The 20,213-nt window shown below is 34.9% G+C and overlaps 1 protein-coding gene across 3 annotated transcripts in view; it reads right to left on the minus strand.

Moving 5' to 3' along the window:
* The window catches only part of KCNT2 (potassium sodium-activated channel subfamily T member 2), a 366,395-nt gene that overhangs the window by 17,611 nt on the left and 328,571 nt on the right, over positions 1–20,213 (minus strand). For all 3 annotated transcript variants that reach the window (XM_047077238.1, XM_047077237.1, XM_047077236.1), the window contains one exon: positions 7,507–7,807. In XM_047077238.1, the coding sequence (XP_046933194.1) occupies positions 7,507–7,807 (301 nt within the window). The remainder of the gene's footprint in view (positions 1–7,506; positions 7,808–20,213) is intronic.

A 20,213-nucleotide genomic window follows, 5' to 3' on the forward strand; every position in this document is an offset into this window, starting at 1 on the left:
CTATGACCCTACAACCCCAAGATCAAGAGTCACATTTTCTTCTGACTGAACCAGCCAGGCACCCCTACCATTTCTTTTCAGATCTAAATTTTCACCTGGCATCAATTCTCTTCTGTCTTAAGAACTTCCTTTAACATTTATTTTCATTGTGAAGATCTGTTGCTGACAAAGTCTCTCAGCTTTTGTTTGTCTACAATAGTCTTTATTTGCTTTTATTTTACAAATATATTTTTACTGTATTTAAAGTTTTAGGTACACTATTTTTTTTTCAGTACTCCAGTGATGTTTCTCTATTGTGTCTTGGTTTGCAAGGTTTCTGTCAAGAAGTCTGCTGTCATCCTTGTACAGTTGACCCTTGAACAATGCAAGAGTTAGGGTTGCAAGCCCCTTATGTAGTAGAAAATCTGCTTGTAACCTATGACTGCCCCCAAACTTCACTACTGATAACCTACTATTGACTAAAAGCCTTACCAATAAATAAAGTCACTTAACACATGTGTATGTTATAGGTATTATATACTGTACTCTTGAAATAAAGTCAGCTAGAGAAAAAATGTTTTGAAGAAAATCATAAGGAAAATAAATTTACAGTACTGTATGTGTATACTGAACACAATATATGTATAAGTAGACCTGCATATTTCAAACCTGTGTTGTTCAAGATTCAAGTGTATTTGTTCTTCATTTATAAAATGTCTTTTTCCTCAGGCTCCTTTTGAAGTCTTCTATCATTGGCTTTCAGCAATTTTGTACACTGTGTCTTGGCATTATTGTATTTGTTATACTGCTCAAGCTTCATTGAACTTCAGATCTTGAATAGTTTGCATCAACTTTGGAAAAATTTTGGTCATTATTTCTTCAAATATCCATTCCCTTCTTTCCTTCTGAGACACCAATTACATGACTACATGATACTATCGCACCATAAGTAACATTCTATTTTTTCAAGGTTTTTTTTCTCTCTCTCTCTCTAGTCTGCATTTTGGATAGTCTATTGCTTTGGCTTTATGTTCTTTGATATTTTCCTCTGCAATATTCTGATGTTAATGCCACTCAGCATACATTTCATTTTTAATACTGCATCATAAATTCTGACCTCTAGGAAATTTAGTATGGTCTCTTTTAATCTTCAGTTTCTTTCCTTATCATACTTCTGTTTTCCTCTACAATGTTGAACATATAAACGATACTGTAAAAACTACTTAAGTATTTATGCTTTTCTGGATCTGTTTCTGTTGACTGATTTTTCTACTGGAAAAGGTCATATAAATGCATATATATTTTATTTTGGGTCCATCTGATTCTCTTTTTTCAGGAAACGGAGTTATGATTTCTTTTGTTCAAGTGTCTGCACGCTATTGATTTATATTTTTTCTAGTTATTTAAATTGACAGCATAAATGGTCATCATAATTGGAAGTTTCTTTTTGTTGTTTTAATGCTTTCAGGTAGCCATTCTTTGCTCTGTCAATAATATGCTGAGTAAAAAGTTCATTCAACCGACAGTGTTTCTTAATGGTAAAAAATATTTCGTTTATTCAAATTGGCCACTATTCAAATTTGCCACATTTTTCTTACACACACATAAAACACAGCATTTGAATTTCTAGTCATAATGATAAAATATATGTATACTTAAGTGCAATTAAGTTGACTGCAGTGTCAAATTATGTAAAAATATTGATATTATTGAAAAATTAATGTCCTGAGAAGGACATGTTACAACTCCATGAAGAAAAACTGTATAGTTTCAATTTAGGGATATATGAAAAGTTCATTGCTCAAATATTTTCATTTACCAGAAATCATTATCACCTCATCAATTATGCCCTTTGAAAGCTTCATTACTTTATCTATTAAGAAAAGCATTGAGTTTGATATTTTTCTATTAATATTCTATATGTACAATGAGATTAACATAAAACAAGCACATCTATGTATTCTTCTATTTCTGACTGACTCTTCATGAGAATGAATCAGTTCTGGAAATACAGAGTAACATAAAATCATCCATATTCTGGGAATCTATACCGGGAGCATATTGACTGTATATATCAATATTATTGTATTCATTTGTATTGGAAAAAGTTAAATAATACATTTCAAAAACAATAAAAATTTAGTACCAATTTCTTTTGAAATACTAAAGTGTTGATGAAGTTGTTACAGTGACTTCAGATACTAACATTATTCCTCCTAAGTACTAAATGTTGCAAAACATTCCATAAGAAATACCTATCTATGGAGCTTTTTCCTTTCTTGGTAATTTTTTTTAGGATAAATTTGTAAATAATTTTGTACTAAATTAGGTACCTGATTTTTGGATTAAGATTTTGCGATATTTTTTGTTAAAAGCTTATACAAAAATGATCATTGATTTATAAAAGAGTATGAGAAATTCATGATTGCTATTATTACTACTCCTCCTCCTCTTAGTACTGCTCCTCCTCCTTCTACCACCACCTTTTCTATTGTAACTTGGGTGGGAATAACGATCTTTTTGTTAATTTTGCTTATTTCTTTCCCATAAGAAGGAGAATAATTAACAATTGAGTCTCTAAATTGGCTATTAAAACAATATTTTGTCTAATCTGTTCATTATTTTGGGCAATTATAAATTTACTTTAGAAGGAAACTAAGACTTTCTGATAGATGTAATAAAAGCCAGTGTCTAACTAGTACTTATCTCTTTGTTACTGAAAGGAATTTCTTTCTTTTCCTCCCTTGGGGTTTCATCTTTTAGTAACAGTACGAAACTTACAACAATCCATGTCAAAACCGGCTAGCACCTGTAGGAGCAGTCACACTAGGAAGACTTGCTTGCCAATTTATACTTAATAGTGTGTGCCATTCTGTGGCTAATCATCAAGAATCTGTCAATAGTTGGAAAGAATAATTTTTTGTGAGTGCGAGAGCCATTCTAAATATATTGTTGAAGAATAAGGCTAGTTATGAACATAAAATTATAATTATTCATATTTGCTGTATAGTTTATAGATTATTTTTTTGCACATACATTTTATTATTTTATACCACATCCCTTTAGGAAAGCTTTATTATCCTTGTTTGATGGTTAAAAAAACATGATTTTCAGGAAGATAGTAACAAAACACATGGCTAGCTAGTATACAATGCCATGAACTTTGAGGTGAAGTTTTAAAAATTATATTGAAATTTCCCCCCAAAATTCAATGGAAAGCAAGCAGAATTTGTGATTTTTCACTTCAGCTATTTTTCCAAAATATACAGGTCCTCAAATTCCATCTCCCAAATCCATAGGGTCAGATGTGTTCCAGAATTGAATTTTTAGATTTAGAAAATAATATTGGCCACATAATGTATACTATGTAACATCACATAAAATGTTACTCACCTTCCTGTCAAAATACTTACAAATTTACTGCATTTAAAACAAATATTTTGAAATATCTAAGCTCATTTCCAAATATCTAAGCTAAGTGTTCCAACTATGATCTTTTTCCTGTATTTCCAACTTCTTCACTAATGGCTCAGTCTTAATAAACACGCTCCCATCTCCCTGATCTTCAAAACAGTCTCTCTCCCCTCACCACTTTCCCATGCAGTTAGCTCCGTATTCTCACCTTTCCTTCACAATGAAAATTCTTAAAAAATATCTACTATGGCAGACAGATAGTTGTCTCTAAATAGTCTTTCTTCTTGTCTTCTTTAATGTTAGGTTTGGGCCATCAAAAATAAGCCATATTCTTTTCCAATGGACATAATAGAAATGGTGTGTGTAATTATTTGATAATATGTTTTAACTGAAAAGACCACTCTTTGTTCTCTGGTATCTCCTTCTTACCTGCTGGATGGAATGTGGACAAAAGAATCAGAGTTCCCACATTTATCTTTTACTGTAATATGATTTTGGCAAGAGAAGCAATAGATGGTAGAACAATGAGATAGATTACATTTTCAATACCTTGGGGTCCCTAATATATTTATATCCACTATATCCAAATCCTTACCTCACATCGTTCCTCAAGCTACTCAAATTTGACTTGTACGCATGCCACTTAACTGATACAACTTTCACCACGGTCCATCAATGACTTATCACTATGCTCAACAATACTCTTTGGCATTATTAATATTGCTTCCTATTTCTCAGCCCAATGCTTTCCAACATTTTTCACATCATAGAACACAAAAGAAATGATATTTGCACTCACATTGGGATAACAGACAAAATTGCTTATGGCTGGAAGTAACCAGCCTGAGGAGTGCCTCTAACCACCCCAGGTCCCACAGGGCTTTCTGAAAGTATAAAGGATCAGTGTCATGATAAACCATGTAACACGATAGCATACTACTGTAATATGGCACATCTTTTGGGCAATTCAGTTATAGACATTTCAGTCTCTTGTTTTTAAAGAATATTCCTTCCCTTAACATTTCTGAAAAATACAAGTTTTTTCCAAAGTTCTAAGAGAATAGCCCTTCATCAGAGGTTATTTCATCTACTCCTATGACTTTAATTAAAATCCAAATGCTCTATCAGCATATACAGTCTCAAGTCTACATAACATCTCATTTCTTTTTCTGACACCCAATAGCAGAAATTCAGCTTCTTTTACAGCATCACCTACTGGAAGTCTTTTAGGCACTGAGTTAAATTTAGTATCTTTACCCCAACATATTTGTCTTCTTTTTCTAAGCTCAGTGAATGTCACCGCCATACACTTAATGTTCAAATAAGAACCCTCAGAAGTCATCTTTTGACTCTTCCATTTCCCTCTCCTTTATGTCTCATATCCAACAGGTCAAAAGTAATCTATTCATTCTTTTAGAGCACGCCAGACCTAACTCAGAAAAAAAGCAGATTATAACTTGTGGTTAAATTAATCATCATGCATTTTTTTAAGTATGTAAAAATATTTTTCAACTGTAAATCACCATAAAATACTGACAATATGTACAAAGAACATGTGGTATAGTGGAAACATAAATAGACATAGAGTCAAAAGTCTTAAAGTACTGACTTGAGTGTCTAGTAGGCTAGGAAATCATTTATATTTGAGACCCTGTTTTCTCACCTGTAAGCATTCCATTTGTTCACGCATTCAATGTGCAGTTACTGGGTTCCTATGTGTCAGGAAATGTGTAATATGTTGGGGATACAAAGATGAAAAGATGAGTAAGACATTCCCTTTCTCTCAAGGAAGGAAGGCAAACATGCAAAATAATAACTGGTTTTGTTATTACATCCTCAATGGAGGCAATATTGCCTCTGAGGGTGCAAAACTTGTTTTTGTTTTTATTTTGTTTTGTTTTTTGAGGTGGGCAAAAAAACCACAACTTACTCCTTTTATGTATAAAACACAGATATACATACAGTACTTAAATAGATATATGGAAGATTTGTGGTATTAATTGAATGCCAGTTCTGAGCTAAGGACATTACTGATTATCCCATTTGTCCCTCACAAGACACTTATGAGATGGGTATTATTATTTCCATTTCACAGTGATTAAAAAAAATGGCTTGGAGGAGTTAAATAATCTGATAAATCTATTGGCTTCTAAAATATAAGTCTAATAAATGCAGAAGTCCTATCTCAACAGGTCATTAGTCTATTCCCAGTACAGACCAATAATATCTGTTGCATGGATGAATTATTATGAGTTAGGAACACATGGAGAAGTCTAGTAAGTCCATGATGTATTAAATCTCAAGTCCTATTTTCATAATCTTTATGCTGTTAAAGGTGTCCAACACATGGCTTTAGAAAGGATGATGGATCTATGGATGGATAGATGGTTAAAATGGACAGAGAGAAGAAGAAATAAAAAGGAAAAGAGAGCAAAAAAAAAAAAAGAAGGTGGACAATATCCATTCTTCCTTTCTGTAAGAGTTAGTGTGAGAATTAAATTAACAAATTTATATAAAAAAACACAACACAGATAATAACTAAATGCAAGGTACCTGATAGAAGTTTCATTAGCAAAAACATAATATGTTCCCTGATGATTCTCCCATGCAGCCAGTTCATGCATTTTTGTGTCTCTTAGAGTCAAACTGTTATCTGCCACACTGCTTACAGGACCAGCCTTGGGTTATAATGTTCATGAAACACAGCTGGAACTTGGATGAACAATCATTTACTAGAACTTTCCAAAAAAAGAAAGAGTAGCTGAATAATAACTAACAAAAGTACACACAAATATAGGACTATAGTTCTATACGAAATACAATCATACTTAGTGTCATCAAATTAGCAAAGAGCTATTCATATAATTTTTAAAAAGAAGCTAAATTTTTCTTCTAATTTATTTCTTAATGTAAGACCTTGTGTGATTATATTAAAATTATTGGTCATGGATGAGTCTGTACTACACTTAAGTAAAAAATAATTGTTTCAATTACATATGGAATCCTGACTCCAATACATTTCAACTGTATGTCCTTGAGCAAGGTCTTTAAGCTCTGAGCTTCAAATTCTTAGGGTAAAACGGGACACCTATCCAATCAGGGTTATGAAGAGTAATGAAAAATACACATAAAGCACCTAGCATAGTTCCTGGCACAGAGTTGGTACTCAGTAAATATGTTTAGAGAAACACAGGCTAACTTCTTTTAAACTCTAACTAATTCAACAACTAAACTTTCTCCCTACGTACACTGTTTCAAGTTGAGACTTTGGGGGCAAATATAGAGTGCATTCCGTTTTATCCTTAACCTGCATAATACTTACATTATCTTAGCTTCTGATTTACCCAAGTTATATTTATAACAACACCATTTTATTTATCATTTGGCTTTACTCTGAAGTGTGACAAATTTTTTTAATAAAATTCATAGGCTAGTAAACAATGTATTTTTAAATTATCTTTGTTTTTTATTTCAGCTGTGCATTTTGATCTATACTGCAGTCACAGATCAACATAGGAAATAATAATTATTGATACAGATCTATACTATATATCAAGTACTGTTTGAATTCAAATTAAAGCTTTTGGAGACTTTTGTTCCTGGACCACAAGAAACTAAACAAATTTAAAGAGACATTTCAGTTCATCTGTGACTGCTACATTTAGTTGCTTGCCCATGCCTCAAATTCATTTTATCCCAGATCCTAGAATGAGATGTGGTATGTGTGTGTGTGCATGTGCACGCGTGTGCATGTGTAAGAACATGACAGAACGGGTTATAAATCTCAGCCACGCTATTAACAAGCTAATTAGCAAGTTATTGACTAAGTTTTCTTATCTCTAAAATGGAAGAGTTTTGGTGAAAAATAAAATTAAGATAATTTATGTAACAGGTTCAGCAGAGTGCCTAAAGAACTATGCAAATACTTAACATTTTTTGCATTTACTTTGGCTGTCATCATAATTTTCTATATTAGATAAATGCCAGTAGTTATTTCAAATTGGCCTGTGAAACAAAAATGTGATTCTTAACTTACTAAATGTGAACCAGCTATACAACAACCATGGCAAGAAATCACAAGTCCATATCACACAATACTTTTAAAGAGCATACCATATCCCGCTGTAGAAAGACCCAAGTGTTTCATTCTATTATTCACAAGTTCAGCAAGCTCTTGTCTTTCTGACCTCCTGTAGAGGTTCAGTCGCTGCTGGGTTATTTTCTCAGCTGTTTTACCAGAGTGTTTTGGACCTTTTCTGCTCAGTCTTCGGGCCCACTGCATGCTCTTTCTCCGCAGCAAGGGATGGTCTGACTGGTCGCTGGATGTTGAGTTGCGGTGGTTGCTTCGGTGATGACCTTGTTCTTTGCAGTCTTTGGTGTCTTCCCACTCTTCTACACTGATAGATATTTGAGACTGTAAAGGAAATGGATATGGATAATTAGATATTTTAGGGATAATTGTAACCTGGAGGTAAGCTGATATCTTTTGCTAATATCTTGGTATAATTATATATCCCCAGAAAGAGTAAAATCTTGATCATTGAGTACATTTTGTTACCACCAAAAATATTATTTGAGAATACTTCTTTTGAACTTATATATGAACCAGATATCTTTGCATCTTCAATATAACCCTACTAGCATAGAGTTGTTTGGAGACACAAACAAAAAAAATATCTTATTTTTAAAATTTTTTTTTAACATTTATTTTTTGAGAGACAGAGAGAGACAGAGCATGAGCAGGGGAGGGGCAGAGAGAGAGGGAGACACAGATCCAAAGCAGGCTCCAGGCTCTGAGCTGTCAGCACAGAGCCCGACACAAGGGTCAAACTCATGAACTGTGAGATCATGACCTGAGCCAAAGTTGGTCACCCAACCGACTAACCAACCCAGGCACCCCACAAAAAAATATTTTAAAATTTTATTCAAATAAAGTCAATGTAATGAACTTTTCCAAATCTACTACAGGCATTTCACATGAAATTTAAATAAATATAATCCAAGTTGTTTTACTTTTGGAATTCATAATATTTTAAAGGATTTTTAAATTATTGCTCTTTCTCAAAATGGCATTGGAATGAACTTTGTAAAGTGTGATTTTTTTTTAATTTACTCACATGACCCAGAAGAAAACAAAACCACTTTTTAATTAGTTCATGCATTAACTATTCATGACATAAACCTTTTTCTGATTAAAATATTAAAACGTATTTCAGGAACTGTTCTCAGTATTCTAAGTGAAAATCTGTTGTAAATATTAATATTTCACAAATGTACTCCAGAATCATAAATAAAATTTAAATCAGGCTATTCTCCATTGGAAGCAAAAACAATAAACAAACTCAGAAAGTGTATTTTGATTTACTTTTTTACTACTAAATCTGATTTTTAAAGTAAGAAGCTTTCCTTTGATTGTAGGCCCTTAATAAATAAAAGCTTAATAAATAAAAGCTGTTTCAAAATGTTGCTTTTCATACCAGGAATTTAAACGAAATGCAACATTGATCAAAGCTGAAGGTCTTACCTTCTAAAAGGATGCATATGCAAATGAACAGTTTCCTAAATTGTACTGTACATAAGGGCAATACTCATGAATCTGCTAACCGTGTTTCCCTTCTATGCATGGAAGTTTGAACTTTAGCTCTATCATTCATGTTTTGCTGGGTTTCAAAGTAATACCGTTTAAATGACCAATTTAAGTAAGGTCTAGAGGTAGATCCAATAAAACCCTTTAAAAGTGAATGTAAGTTACCAAGTCTCAGTCAATGCCTTCCATACAATTCCTAGTGGCAAGCTATGACATTACCTCACACTTAAATTCAATGAAAAAATTTAAATATTCATCCACATTTCTGTTTCAAAACAGTGAGCGATATTAAAAATAATTTGTTTTAACTTTCAAATCTCCACAAGAGAAAATTTTATTTTAGTGTTTTTAGAAAACTTATTTGAGACACAGAATTTAAATTGGAAGTAATAAAATTTGGATGCTGCCTGGTTTTGCAATCATGGATACTTTTATGAGTCTTAACTTCCTCTAGTCTCACCTACTTGATAATATACTGTAAACCCTCTTCTGTGGAAGTAAAATACATAAGCCCTTGACTAATATCTACCATCATTAAATAATACCAATCTTTGTTCAGTAGATTCAGTTTATATGTACTTTGTAGCAAAAATGAAAAAATACAGATTTAGACATTTTGGCTTGCGGGTTTTGTTAATCTTAAATTTATTTGAAGTGATCTTTCTAGTCAAAAGTCCCTGTGAGTAATAGTTTGATTTCCTACAAATGTGTGGAAATAGTAACCTTGCCAGTCCCATAATTCAAGTAGAGGATGAAACCCTATCTGTCTTTGCAAATGATTTTTCTTAGTTATATATACCAGGGAATGTATCAAGCAAACATCTAAAACATGAACTGAAGCCTACGTATGTATAAGCTATAATTACTGAATACCCTGTTCATCATTGTTTTGAATTTTCGTAAGAAAGGAATGGCATGATTTATAAAGAAAATCCATAGGGATCACAAGGCCTTTTTGTCAATTATTCAATAAAATAAGTATCATTTCTTTGTATATTTCACTTTAAGTACAGAAAAAAGGAATTTGAAGGATTTGAAGATTAATTTTAAGAAATTTGAACCTGACAACACATAGATTGTTCCTTGTGTTTTGAAATTTGCAGGTTTTTCTCCCATATTTCCAATATGACATAATGAAAAGTACACTGAATTTTATGTATTAAGATCACAAGTTTGAATGATATTTTGGATATTTCCTAGCTTTGTTCCTACAACAAATCTGCTTTAACCACTATGTAAAATAAGAATAATAATAACCATCTTCTACCTCATTGAAATGTTGTGCAAATTCCTATAACACATCAATGTAAAAAGAAAATACGTGCCAACTATAATTTTCTACATATAATAATAATAACACATCCTAGTTAGAATAATTATTGACAATAACAATTACACTGGAAATAAACATTAGTTTTTCTATTCCTGGGTAGCAAATATGTGTGTGTACACCTGTGTGCTTTTTAAAAAGTCCATTTAGGGGCACCTGGGTTGCTCAGTCAGTTAATCTTCTGACTTTGGCTCAACTCATGATCTCATAGTTCATGGGTTTAGGCCCGCATTGAGCTCTGGGCTGACAGCTCAGAGCCTGGAGCCTACTTCGGATTCTGTGTCTCCCTCTCTCTCTGCCCCTTCCCCACTCATGTTCTGTCTCTGTCTCTCAAAAATAAATAAATGTTAAAAAAAAGTTTAAGTCCATTTATAAATATACTTTCTTGCTGCCATCTCATCATCTGGATTACCTCTATTGTGTTTTTAACATGACACACCATAATCTAGTGGAAACAGTGTGGTGTTGGGAGACGAAGAAAGTGCCTTGATTGTAGGACTTTTTCCTGAATTTAGAGTCAGAGTGACAGACTGCTTAAAAGCAAGACCACTGCCATCAGATAGACCTGGGTTTAAATACATGTTTCACCATCTACCAGCTCTGCATTCGTGGTTATGTAATTTAAACTCTCTAAGATTACGCCCATTTCCCTATATGAAAAGTGGTAATTATAGTTTTACTTTGCCCACATGGTTTTTCTGAGACCTAAGAGATAATACTTGAAAAGTGCACAATATAGTGCCTGTCTCAGAAAATGCTCACTAAATATTAGTTAATATTATGGTTCATGATCTGGTATGAAAAGACAGTAAAAGGGAGACAAGAGGAAGAAATAATTATGAAGGGTTATATAAAAGTGAGAAATGGGTATGAAAAAGACAGGAATAACTCATCTTTCTGATGTAGTTTTCTCTATCAGTGGCTGTATTTTACAAGAAATCAAGGTGTTGTAAACAAAGATTCCTTGGGCGTAAAGATTCCTTGGTTAAAGTTTTGTGAATCTGAAGAAGAGAACAAGTATTTAAGTGGAAGGGGAGATTTATTGCTCTGCAATGCTTCTAGAACTTATTCTTTATCATTTCTATGAATAACGGGAGGGAGGACTCTGGTGTGAGATTTTTGTACTTTTACTATCAGAAGACTAACATAATTACTAATATGAAAATCAAGATTTAATACTAATGTTTACAAGAATGAAAAAAGACATTTTCATATTGCTATTGCTATGGTCTGATCTGAATGTTGTATCCCCTCAAAGTTTCTTTGTTAAAATCTTAAGCCCCAAAAGTGATGGTATTAGTAAGTGAAGTCTTCAGAAGATGATTAGGTTGTAAGTGTTGAGCCCTCATGAATGGGATTATTGCCTTCAGTAAAAAGACCTCAGAGAGATCCTTAGCCTCTTCTGCCCTGGAATTAGCCAATGAGATGTCTGTGATCAGAAAGGGGCCTTCACCAGACCATGTTACCACCCTCATCTCCCACTTCCAGCCTCCTGAGCTGTGAACAATCAATTTCTGTTGTGTATACGCTACCCAGAGCCTGTGGTAATTTACTATAACAACTTGAATGGACTAACACATATTTTTTATGAAATGCTTCTGGGAACATATTTATATAGTTCAATAAGGAAATGAAAAATTCATATGGCTAATCAACAGTTTTCATATAAATTTAAAACATTATTATTTTTAAAAATTATATTATTTTCCAAATATTGATCAAACTTAATATAGCTTTTAAAAAGCCTACAAATATTTTTTCACAAGAATGAGAATTGGCAGAAAATGTTTCTTATGCCTAAAACAGCTTAATTAGTTTCATTGTTTTCAGAAAGGTAGAAAGTGTCAGAATCACAATATATATCAAATATTCTTTTCCACACTCTACACACACAAACACATGCACATGCACACACACACACACACACACACACACACCCCAAAATGACTCAGTTCAACTTCCTCTCGATTTTTTTTGTTGAAGTTATTCATGTCATAAGGTTACTGAGCAATCTGTGGAACAAAGTGGTATTTTAAAATAAATCAATTCACCCAATAGTTTGAAAGTGAGTGTTTGTAATCTAGATTCATGACTCCCTTAAGAATAGTTTTATAGGCTTTAAAATAGACTTAAACTGTGCTATGTGATTTATGATTGAAGACATCCTGAATTGTTGTTAAAGAAAACTGAGGAAAATGAAATCACTAAAGATATGTTAGTTTAACACTTTATAAAAGAATTCCTATCTAATGTTTTCCATTAAAGGAAGGTTAGGAGCGCCTGGGTGGCTCAGTCGGTTAGGCAACTGACTTTGGCTCAGGTCATGATCTCACCTTTCCTGAGTTCGAGACCCACAGAGGGCTCTGTACTGACAGCTCGGAGCCTGGAGCCTGCTTCGGATTCTGCGTCTCTCTCTCTCTCTCTCTCTCTCTCTCTGCCCCTCCCCTGCTCACACTCCATCTCTCCCTCTCAAAAATAAATAAACATAAAAAAATTTAAAGGAAGGTTAAAGTGTAAGAATACTTGAGAGATCATCTGAATTTAATCCATATGCACCTTGGCTAGTGATCTGGGGTCTCATGGACATTTCTTTGCATTTAAAAAAGTTCACAGAAAGATGTTTCCCCACTTTCTATAAAGGCTCAGATTAACCAATTCCTTTAGTCTGTGATCTAAGAAAAGATAGAAAATAACTAGTTACATTGTATTTAGATGTATTTTCAGCATATTTTCAGAATCACAGAGATAAGTAGACAATCAACAACATTATAGTCTAAAATATGCTGACTTTGGAATCCAATACTACATTGTATTTTCAGTCCTACCAGGCTAATACCTCATGACTTCGAACAAACCAACCAAGCTTCTTGAAAAATAGTGACAATTTTCGCAATTTTCGATGCAAAAACAAACAAAAGAATTCTGTAGTAATTCTCTAATATAAATTCTAAAGTCAAATAATTACTCAAGAACTAAGGTTCAAATGATAGCTTCTTTTTAAAAGTTAATCACCTGGTGGAATAGCAAAACTAATTTCAATCTCTTCTTGACTTCATTTTCCGTATCTAAAAATCAGATATTTTGTCTCCATGTTCTATTTCATCTATTAGTCTGTGAATATAAAGTTTACCCATAGCACGTAGAACCTCTAGCAACTCACCATTCCAATCTGATAACTTCAAAGTCAAAATTTAATTTTATGTCCAAGTGAAAAAAAATCCCAGGTTGTCTATTTAGAGACAGTGCTAAATAATCCACAGACTTGTCCTAGCTTTCTAGCACTGTTGAACAGAATACATCTCTCTCTCTCTTCTCTTTTTTTCTCCTCTTTCTCTTTCCATCTCCCCCACCCCATATCTAGTACCTATCTTTCTGTTATTGTCCCTAAAAGAAAATCAATCCTAGTCAGTTACTCTTATACTTATGAATTCACTTTTCTTTTTTATTGTTTGTTCTAAATTTATACATTAAGTTGCATATTCACACATCCTTGGCAATATTTCGTGTGTGTGTGTGCATGAATGTGTGTTTAATTAAATCTTTCCTTTCTTTGGTCTCTGTGGAATTTTGAAACCTAGCTAATTTATCGTCTTGATATTATTTCTCACATTGTGGTTAATTTTTTCCCCTGGGCCTTTAAAACTGTCATTCAGAAACAATCAGTGTACAGGGGTTTCAATTACCTAACAGCCTTCCTAGTGCTTTTAGACCCAGAAAATCGTACTTTTTTCTTCTTTAAGATCTTAAATATTATTGTTATGTAATTGCTAACAACATGGTGGCTGTCTTCCATAGAATTTACATTCATCTGAGCTACTAAGAACAAATTGAGAAGGGAATGTTGTTCTTATTTTAATTGGCTGTATTATTATATCAGGTGTCCTAGTAAAGTGATTCCTAAAGATGTACATGATAGATGGATGGCATATATATTAGCTACTTTATTTTTCATCACATGTTTAGGAAGTTATACTCCAAAAGAACTACTTGGGTTCTCTAATTTATATAGACCAAAATCTGGGCAACGTGTGTGGGACAATGGTAGAAGAAACATAAAGTTGGATCAGGCAGTATTTATTGATATGGACTCATTAAATAGAGATTCTGCATTGAAAGTTTCAGCTTGGGGAGTTAGAAAGGGTTCTAACAGTTTATCTGGTTGATTGGCTGAAACATGTACCAAAAGGTGACCCACAGTAAGCAAGTTGGACATGCGGAATCTAATCTGGTTTAATGTAAAGCAAGGGATTTAAAGTTGTGAGAAGATTGGAATGTAAGAGTAGATTTTTCACTTAAAACATATTCACCCACAGTGAGAGGGTCTAGAAGGCATTCCTTTCACCGCAATTGTGAGAAATAAATTTGTGAGCAGATCCTCAGTACCCTTGAAGAGTTCCAAGATCACTCTTCTCCCTGGGCCAGACCATCGTCTGATAATTGCAGTCACTCAGTTGGGAAACCTGAATGCAATGGGAGTAGCTGGATCCCAAGGAGGCATGGGCCAAGTGGTAGCAATCAACTGCCCAAGGTAAGCATGGTTATAATGGACAACAGAGTCAAAGCAGCAATTAGAATAGTCTGACTTGCACAGACCCATGGCACTGGTGTTCCTACAGGTAAAATAGGTGGGAAAAACCACTAAACTCTTACCTGATCTGCATAAGCATAAAACATCTAGGTCAAGTGAACAAAAATCTAACCTGAATCATAAAAATAGAGTGTCACAGACTTTCAAATGATCCCCAGAATTGAGTCAGTTTACACAACTAGAACACTTCAAAGGAGAAGAAGCTTGTTCCTTTTGGGGAAGGATCTGGCATAGTACCAAAAACTTATACCATTAATCTTTTTCCCAGCCTTCCCCAAAGAGACATACAACCTTTTACAAGGGTGATTGTACACTGAAGACAAGGAAATAATCAGACCTTTTAAAAAGACTACTGGAGACTGGCTCTGAAATGATTCTAATTCCAGGACACACAAAACATCACTTTGGTCCACCAGTCAGGGTAGGGGCTTATGGTCGTCATGTGACCAATAGCTCAGGTCTGTCACACAGTGGACTCAGTAGGTCCCAGAACCCATCCTAATGATATTTTTCCAATTCCAGCCCCACATTGGCTCCCTGACCATACTGACCTACTATGATGGGAAAGGGCAAGCAGAAGCCACTAGACTAGTGGAAGAAAATATTAAGCCAAAAGCAATACCAAAATCCTAGATGGACTGCAGAAATCAGCGCCACCATCAAGGACTTGAAATATGCAGTTGCAGTGATTCCCATCACAACCCCACTCAACTCACCTATTGGGCAAGTGCAGAAGACAAATGGAGCTTGGAGACTGACAGTGGATTATCCTAAATTTAACTAGGTAGTAACTCCAACTGCAGCTGCTACACCAAATGTGGTTTCATTGCTTGAACAAATTAACACATCCCCTGTACCTAGTATGTAGCTATTGATCTGGTAAATGTCTTTTTATCCATCTCCATCAATAAGAAACACCCAGGAGCATTTTGCTCTGGGCTGCCAAGGACATCTTCACCGTTCTACCTCACTGGTATATCAACTCTCCAGCTCTATGCCATAATTTAGTTTGTAGGGACCTTGACAACCTTTCCCTTCCACAAGATAGTGCGCCAGTTACATTGATGACATTATGCTGATTGGACCTAGTAAGCAGGAAGCAGCAACTACCCAAAACTTACTGATAAGACATTTGCATGTCAGAAGGTGGAAGACGTATCTGGCAAAAATACAGGGGACTCTTACTTCAGTGACATTTCAAGGGGACCAAAAAAGAAGCACAATACCTAGTGGGCTTTTTTGGACATTAGAGGCAACATATTCCTCATCTGGGTGTGTTAACTCTGGCCCATTTACTGAGTGACCCCAAAACCTGCCAATTTTTAGTATCCCAGACCAAAAAAAAAAAAGGCTCTGTAAGAGGTCCAGGCTGCTATGCAAGTGCTCTGCCGCTTGGGCTCTAGGATCTAGTAAAACCAATGGTGCGTGCAGTGTTGCTGGCAGATAGGGATGCTGTTGGGAGCAAAACCCTGCCATCCTCTGCGAATGGCTACTCTTCTTTGCGAACAAAAGAGCAAGCTTCTTTAGGGCTCTCTTAGTATTATTATACTCTGTGGGTTAGGTCAATGGAAAACTGCAAAAATCCAATCCAGATAGAACTACTAATGGCCCAGGCCACTAGACAGGAATGAAGATTTGAGTCACCTCGCCAGACAGGTGCTGGCTGAAGGCAACAGGAATATAGAATACAAAAGGTAGTGGAAGGAAGTACCAGCTATGACCAAGTGAATAGTTAACAGAAATAAGGAATGCAATTGTCATGCATATCTCTCCCTTATTTTGTTATAAATTTATTTGTGTGCATGTGTGTTAAGAAATATTTTTGTTTTCTTCCCTCTCTTATTTACCATGTAACGTAAAATGTATAGGCTTTATATCATACTATTTAAGTATTGTTAATTTTACAGCATACTATTTAAGTTACAGACATCAGGGAGACAAGGAAATATCACTCAAGGACTTTAGCTCCCCTTTGGTGAAGGACTTAGTGTGTTTTTATTTGTACGCAAAATAGTTATGTTAACATGTTAAAAGGAATTAGGACCTTGTTATTGTCTTTGGAGATTAAGCATGTTTTGAACAGATGTATAAGGTGCCTAATTGACAAAGAGTGAACTCATGAAGGTTAATGTTGTGTGTCAACATGACTAAGCCACAGGGTGCCCAAACATCTGGCCAAACGTTATTCTGGGTGTGTCTGTAAGGGTGTTTCTGAATGAGACTAACATCTGAATTGGTAGACTGAGTAAAGCAGGTAGTACTCCCCAATGTGGGTGGGCCTCATTTAATCAACTGAAGATCTGATAGAACAAAAGGCTATTCTACTTAACTGCTTCAACTTTGAACACCAGTCTTCAGCCCTTGAATGCAGCTTCCATCTCAGCTCTCCTGACTCTCAGGCCTTCAGACTCAGACTAGAGTTACACCACGAGCTCTCCTGGGTCTCCAGCTTACCAACTGAAGATCCTGGGACTTCTTGCTCCCCATAATTGCATAAGCCAATTCCTTACAATAACACACACACACACACACACACACACACACACATCTACCTCTCTCTCTCTCTTTCTCTCATATATATATATATATATATATATATATATATATATATATCCTGTTGGTTCTGTTTCTCTGGAAGACTCAGACCAATACAGTGACTTATGGCCCTTTACCCTACCCTCTTGGTGCACATGTGGAATCGTCAGTCTCAACACTTTTACCAGATTTGGGTGAAGGTGTCCCTCCTGTCTATGAGGGTTGATCTCAATATTTGGCACAGCAAGCAAGGTATGCAGGCAATGGCCAGTGCCACTGAGGATCTTCTTTTGCTGAGGCTTATTAACTGATTTCACTTCCTGCTGCTCAGCAAAATTTTTGAGTTGTGTTGCCATCTATTATCAACAGTTTTATGCTGTGCAGTTTTATGCTGTATCTGTAGAGTCCTCCCAAGCTTCTGTTTATGATTAACTAATATAAGTTGGAAATTTTAATAATGAAAAGATAGGTGTTGGGGCACAGGGGCTGGGTGGCTCAGTCAGTTTAGCATTGACTTGATTTCAGATCAGGTCATGATCTCATGGTTCATGAGTTTGAGCTCAGCATCGGGCTCTGTGCTGATAGCTTGGAGCCTGCATGGGATTCTCTCTTTCCCTCTCTCTCTGCCTCTCCACCCCCCCCCAAAATAAATAAACCTTAAAAAAGGTAAAAAAAAAAAAAGATGTGGTTTAGAGATAATGCCCTCGTTTTAACTTTTATATCTCAGAATCCTCAGTTGGGGAATATGAAATAGATGAGAAATAAGAAATTAAGAATATGAGAATGTATAGAAAAATTGACTATTCAGGAAGCCAAGAATGAAGCATTTTTTATGGAATAGAATGGGTGATGAATATTATCAAATAGTTCTTACTACAGCTTTTTGCCCTCTACTATATATGTCACAAATAATAGCTATTGTTATAGAGGCACTGAGGAAGAAGAAAAGACATAATAAAAGGTCATTAGCTTATTTAGGACCATAGCACTACCCATGATGGGAGATTTTTAAATAAAAGTTATGCACCTTTTATTCATACAAGTATGTTATAGAAGTTACTGGTGATCCTGAGAAAAGAATTTGCTAAACAGCAATATTTAAAGGTTAATATTTCTCTAAAGTACGCATAACTCTTTTAAGTTGTAGTGTTCAGAAATATATTTTAAATGTTTAATGAAAATGCCTTTATTATGTCATGTTTCCATGAAAATGTCACTAACCAATGCCACTAACACTATTTTACACTATTTTCTCATTGTTTTTCTTTTGAAGTCAGATGATGTCCACTTTTTTTCACTGTGTAGTAGTGGAATGTTTTTGTCTTCTCTGAAGGTATAGCATTTCTTCTCCAAGTAATGCTTACGTTTTTTGTCTTTCTAAAGAGAAAGTGATATTATCAGCATCAGAATTGCTATTACCATATATTTCACAAGTACTTTTTTTGTAGGCCTCAAGACACCCCTTCAGCCTTCTAATTGTTATTTAACTGTTGTGTGCCACATGTTGATGTGTGTCCACTAGGCCAGAATGAAGGTCTGGCCCAAATTTAGATTGATTTCATCATCATTAAATATTGGTTTATAAGGAAACTAAAGAGTGGTTTTCTTTGACCAATTCATCCATTTTATGTCTAGAAACAAATAAACATAAGAGTGTACTTGCTTTCTACATAAAACACCCTTTTGGGGTTTCTATGATTAGGTTTTAAAATGTTTTTTTTTAACGTTTATTTATTTTTGAGACAGAGAGAGACAGAGCATGAACAGGGGAGGGGCAGAGAGAGAGGGAGACACAGAATCGGAAACAGGCTCCAGGCTCTGAGCTGTCAGCACAGAGCCTGACGTGGGGCTCAAACTCACGGACCGTGAGATCATGACCTGAGCCGAAGTCGGAAGCTTAACCGACTGAGCCACCCAGGCGCCCCTATTAGGTTTTAATGTATTATACACACTTATGTGTGTGTGTGTAAAGAATAGCTTATACATCTGAATAAACTGACTTACAATCAACAAATAGAAGAGCACTGAATAAGCACATGGGTTTAACATCCTCATAAAGGCATTCCAATGGCTTACATTATTAGAATCATATTTTCATTGCCAGCTCTGTCTTCTTCATAGTTCAATTTTCTCTTACCACTTTCCAGAATTACAGGAATACACAGCCTAAAACAATGGTTTCAACAGTGAGTATATGTGTGTGGGGGCAGATCCTACCCACTGTAGGGCAAGTTAGGGAGGATACCATTCTATCACCTCCAGCATTTTACAGTCCAGAGTAAAAGGACTTAAGCATATAAATTCATGAAAAACCATTACAGTGATTCTAATGGGCCAATTCCACCATTTTAAACACTGTTTCTCTCTCCCCCTTTCTTTTTTCTATCATTTGAGAACCACTGACCTAAAATATATGGTAGTTATGGATAAATGAGCCTGTGGAAAGAAAATTTCTGTGATATATTTAATGTCTTAATTAAATTGCAGGCATAATGGGGGTGCCTCGGTGACTGAGTGGAGCATCTGACTCTTGATTTCAGCTAAGGTCATGATCTCAGGGTCACGGGATTGAACCCCATGTTGGGCTCTGCACTGAGTGTGGAGCCTGCTAAAGATTCCTTCTCCCTCTCCCTCTCACTCACCTCCCCCTCTAAAAAAATAAAAATAAAAAAAAGAAGAATAGATACAATGATATAAGACTTCACAGATATAAATATTCACATTCTCATGTAAAGAATCTACAAAAAACAGTATTATTGATCCAAGTATACTGTTGCTTA

The sequence above is a fragment of the Lynx rufus genome, unplaced genomic scaffold, assembly GCF_022079265.1.
Source record: "Lynx rufus isolate CCGP_SWC_20201006 ecotype Redwood Valley unplaced genomic scaffold, mLynRuf1.p SCAF_15, whole genome shotgun sequence".
Taxonomy (NCBI): Eukaryota; Metazoa; Chordata; class Mammalia; order Carnivora; family Felidae; genus Lynx; species Lynx rufus.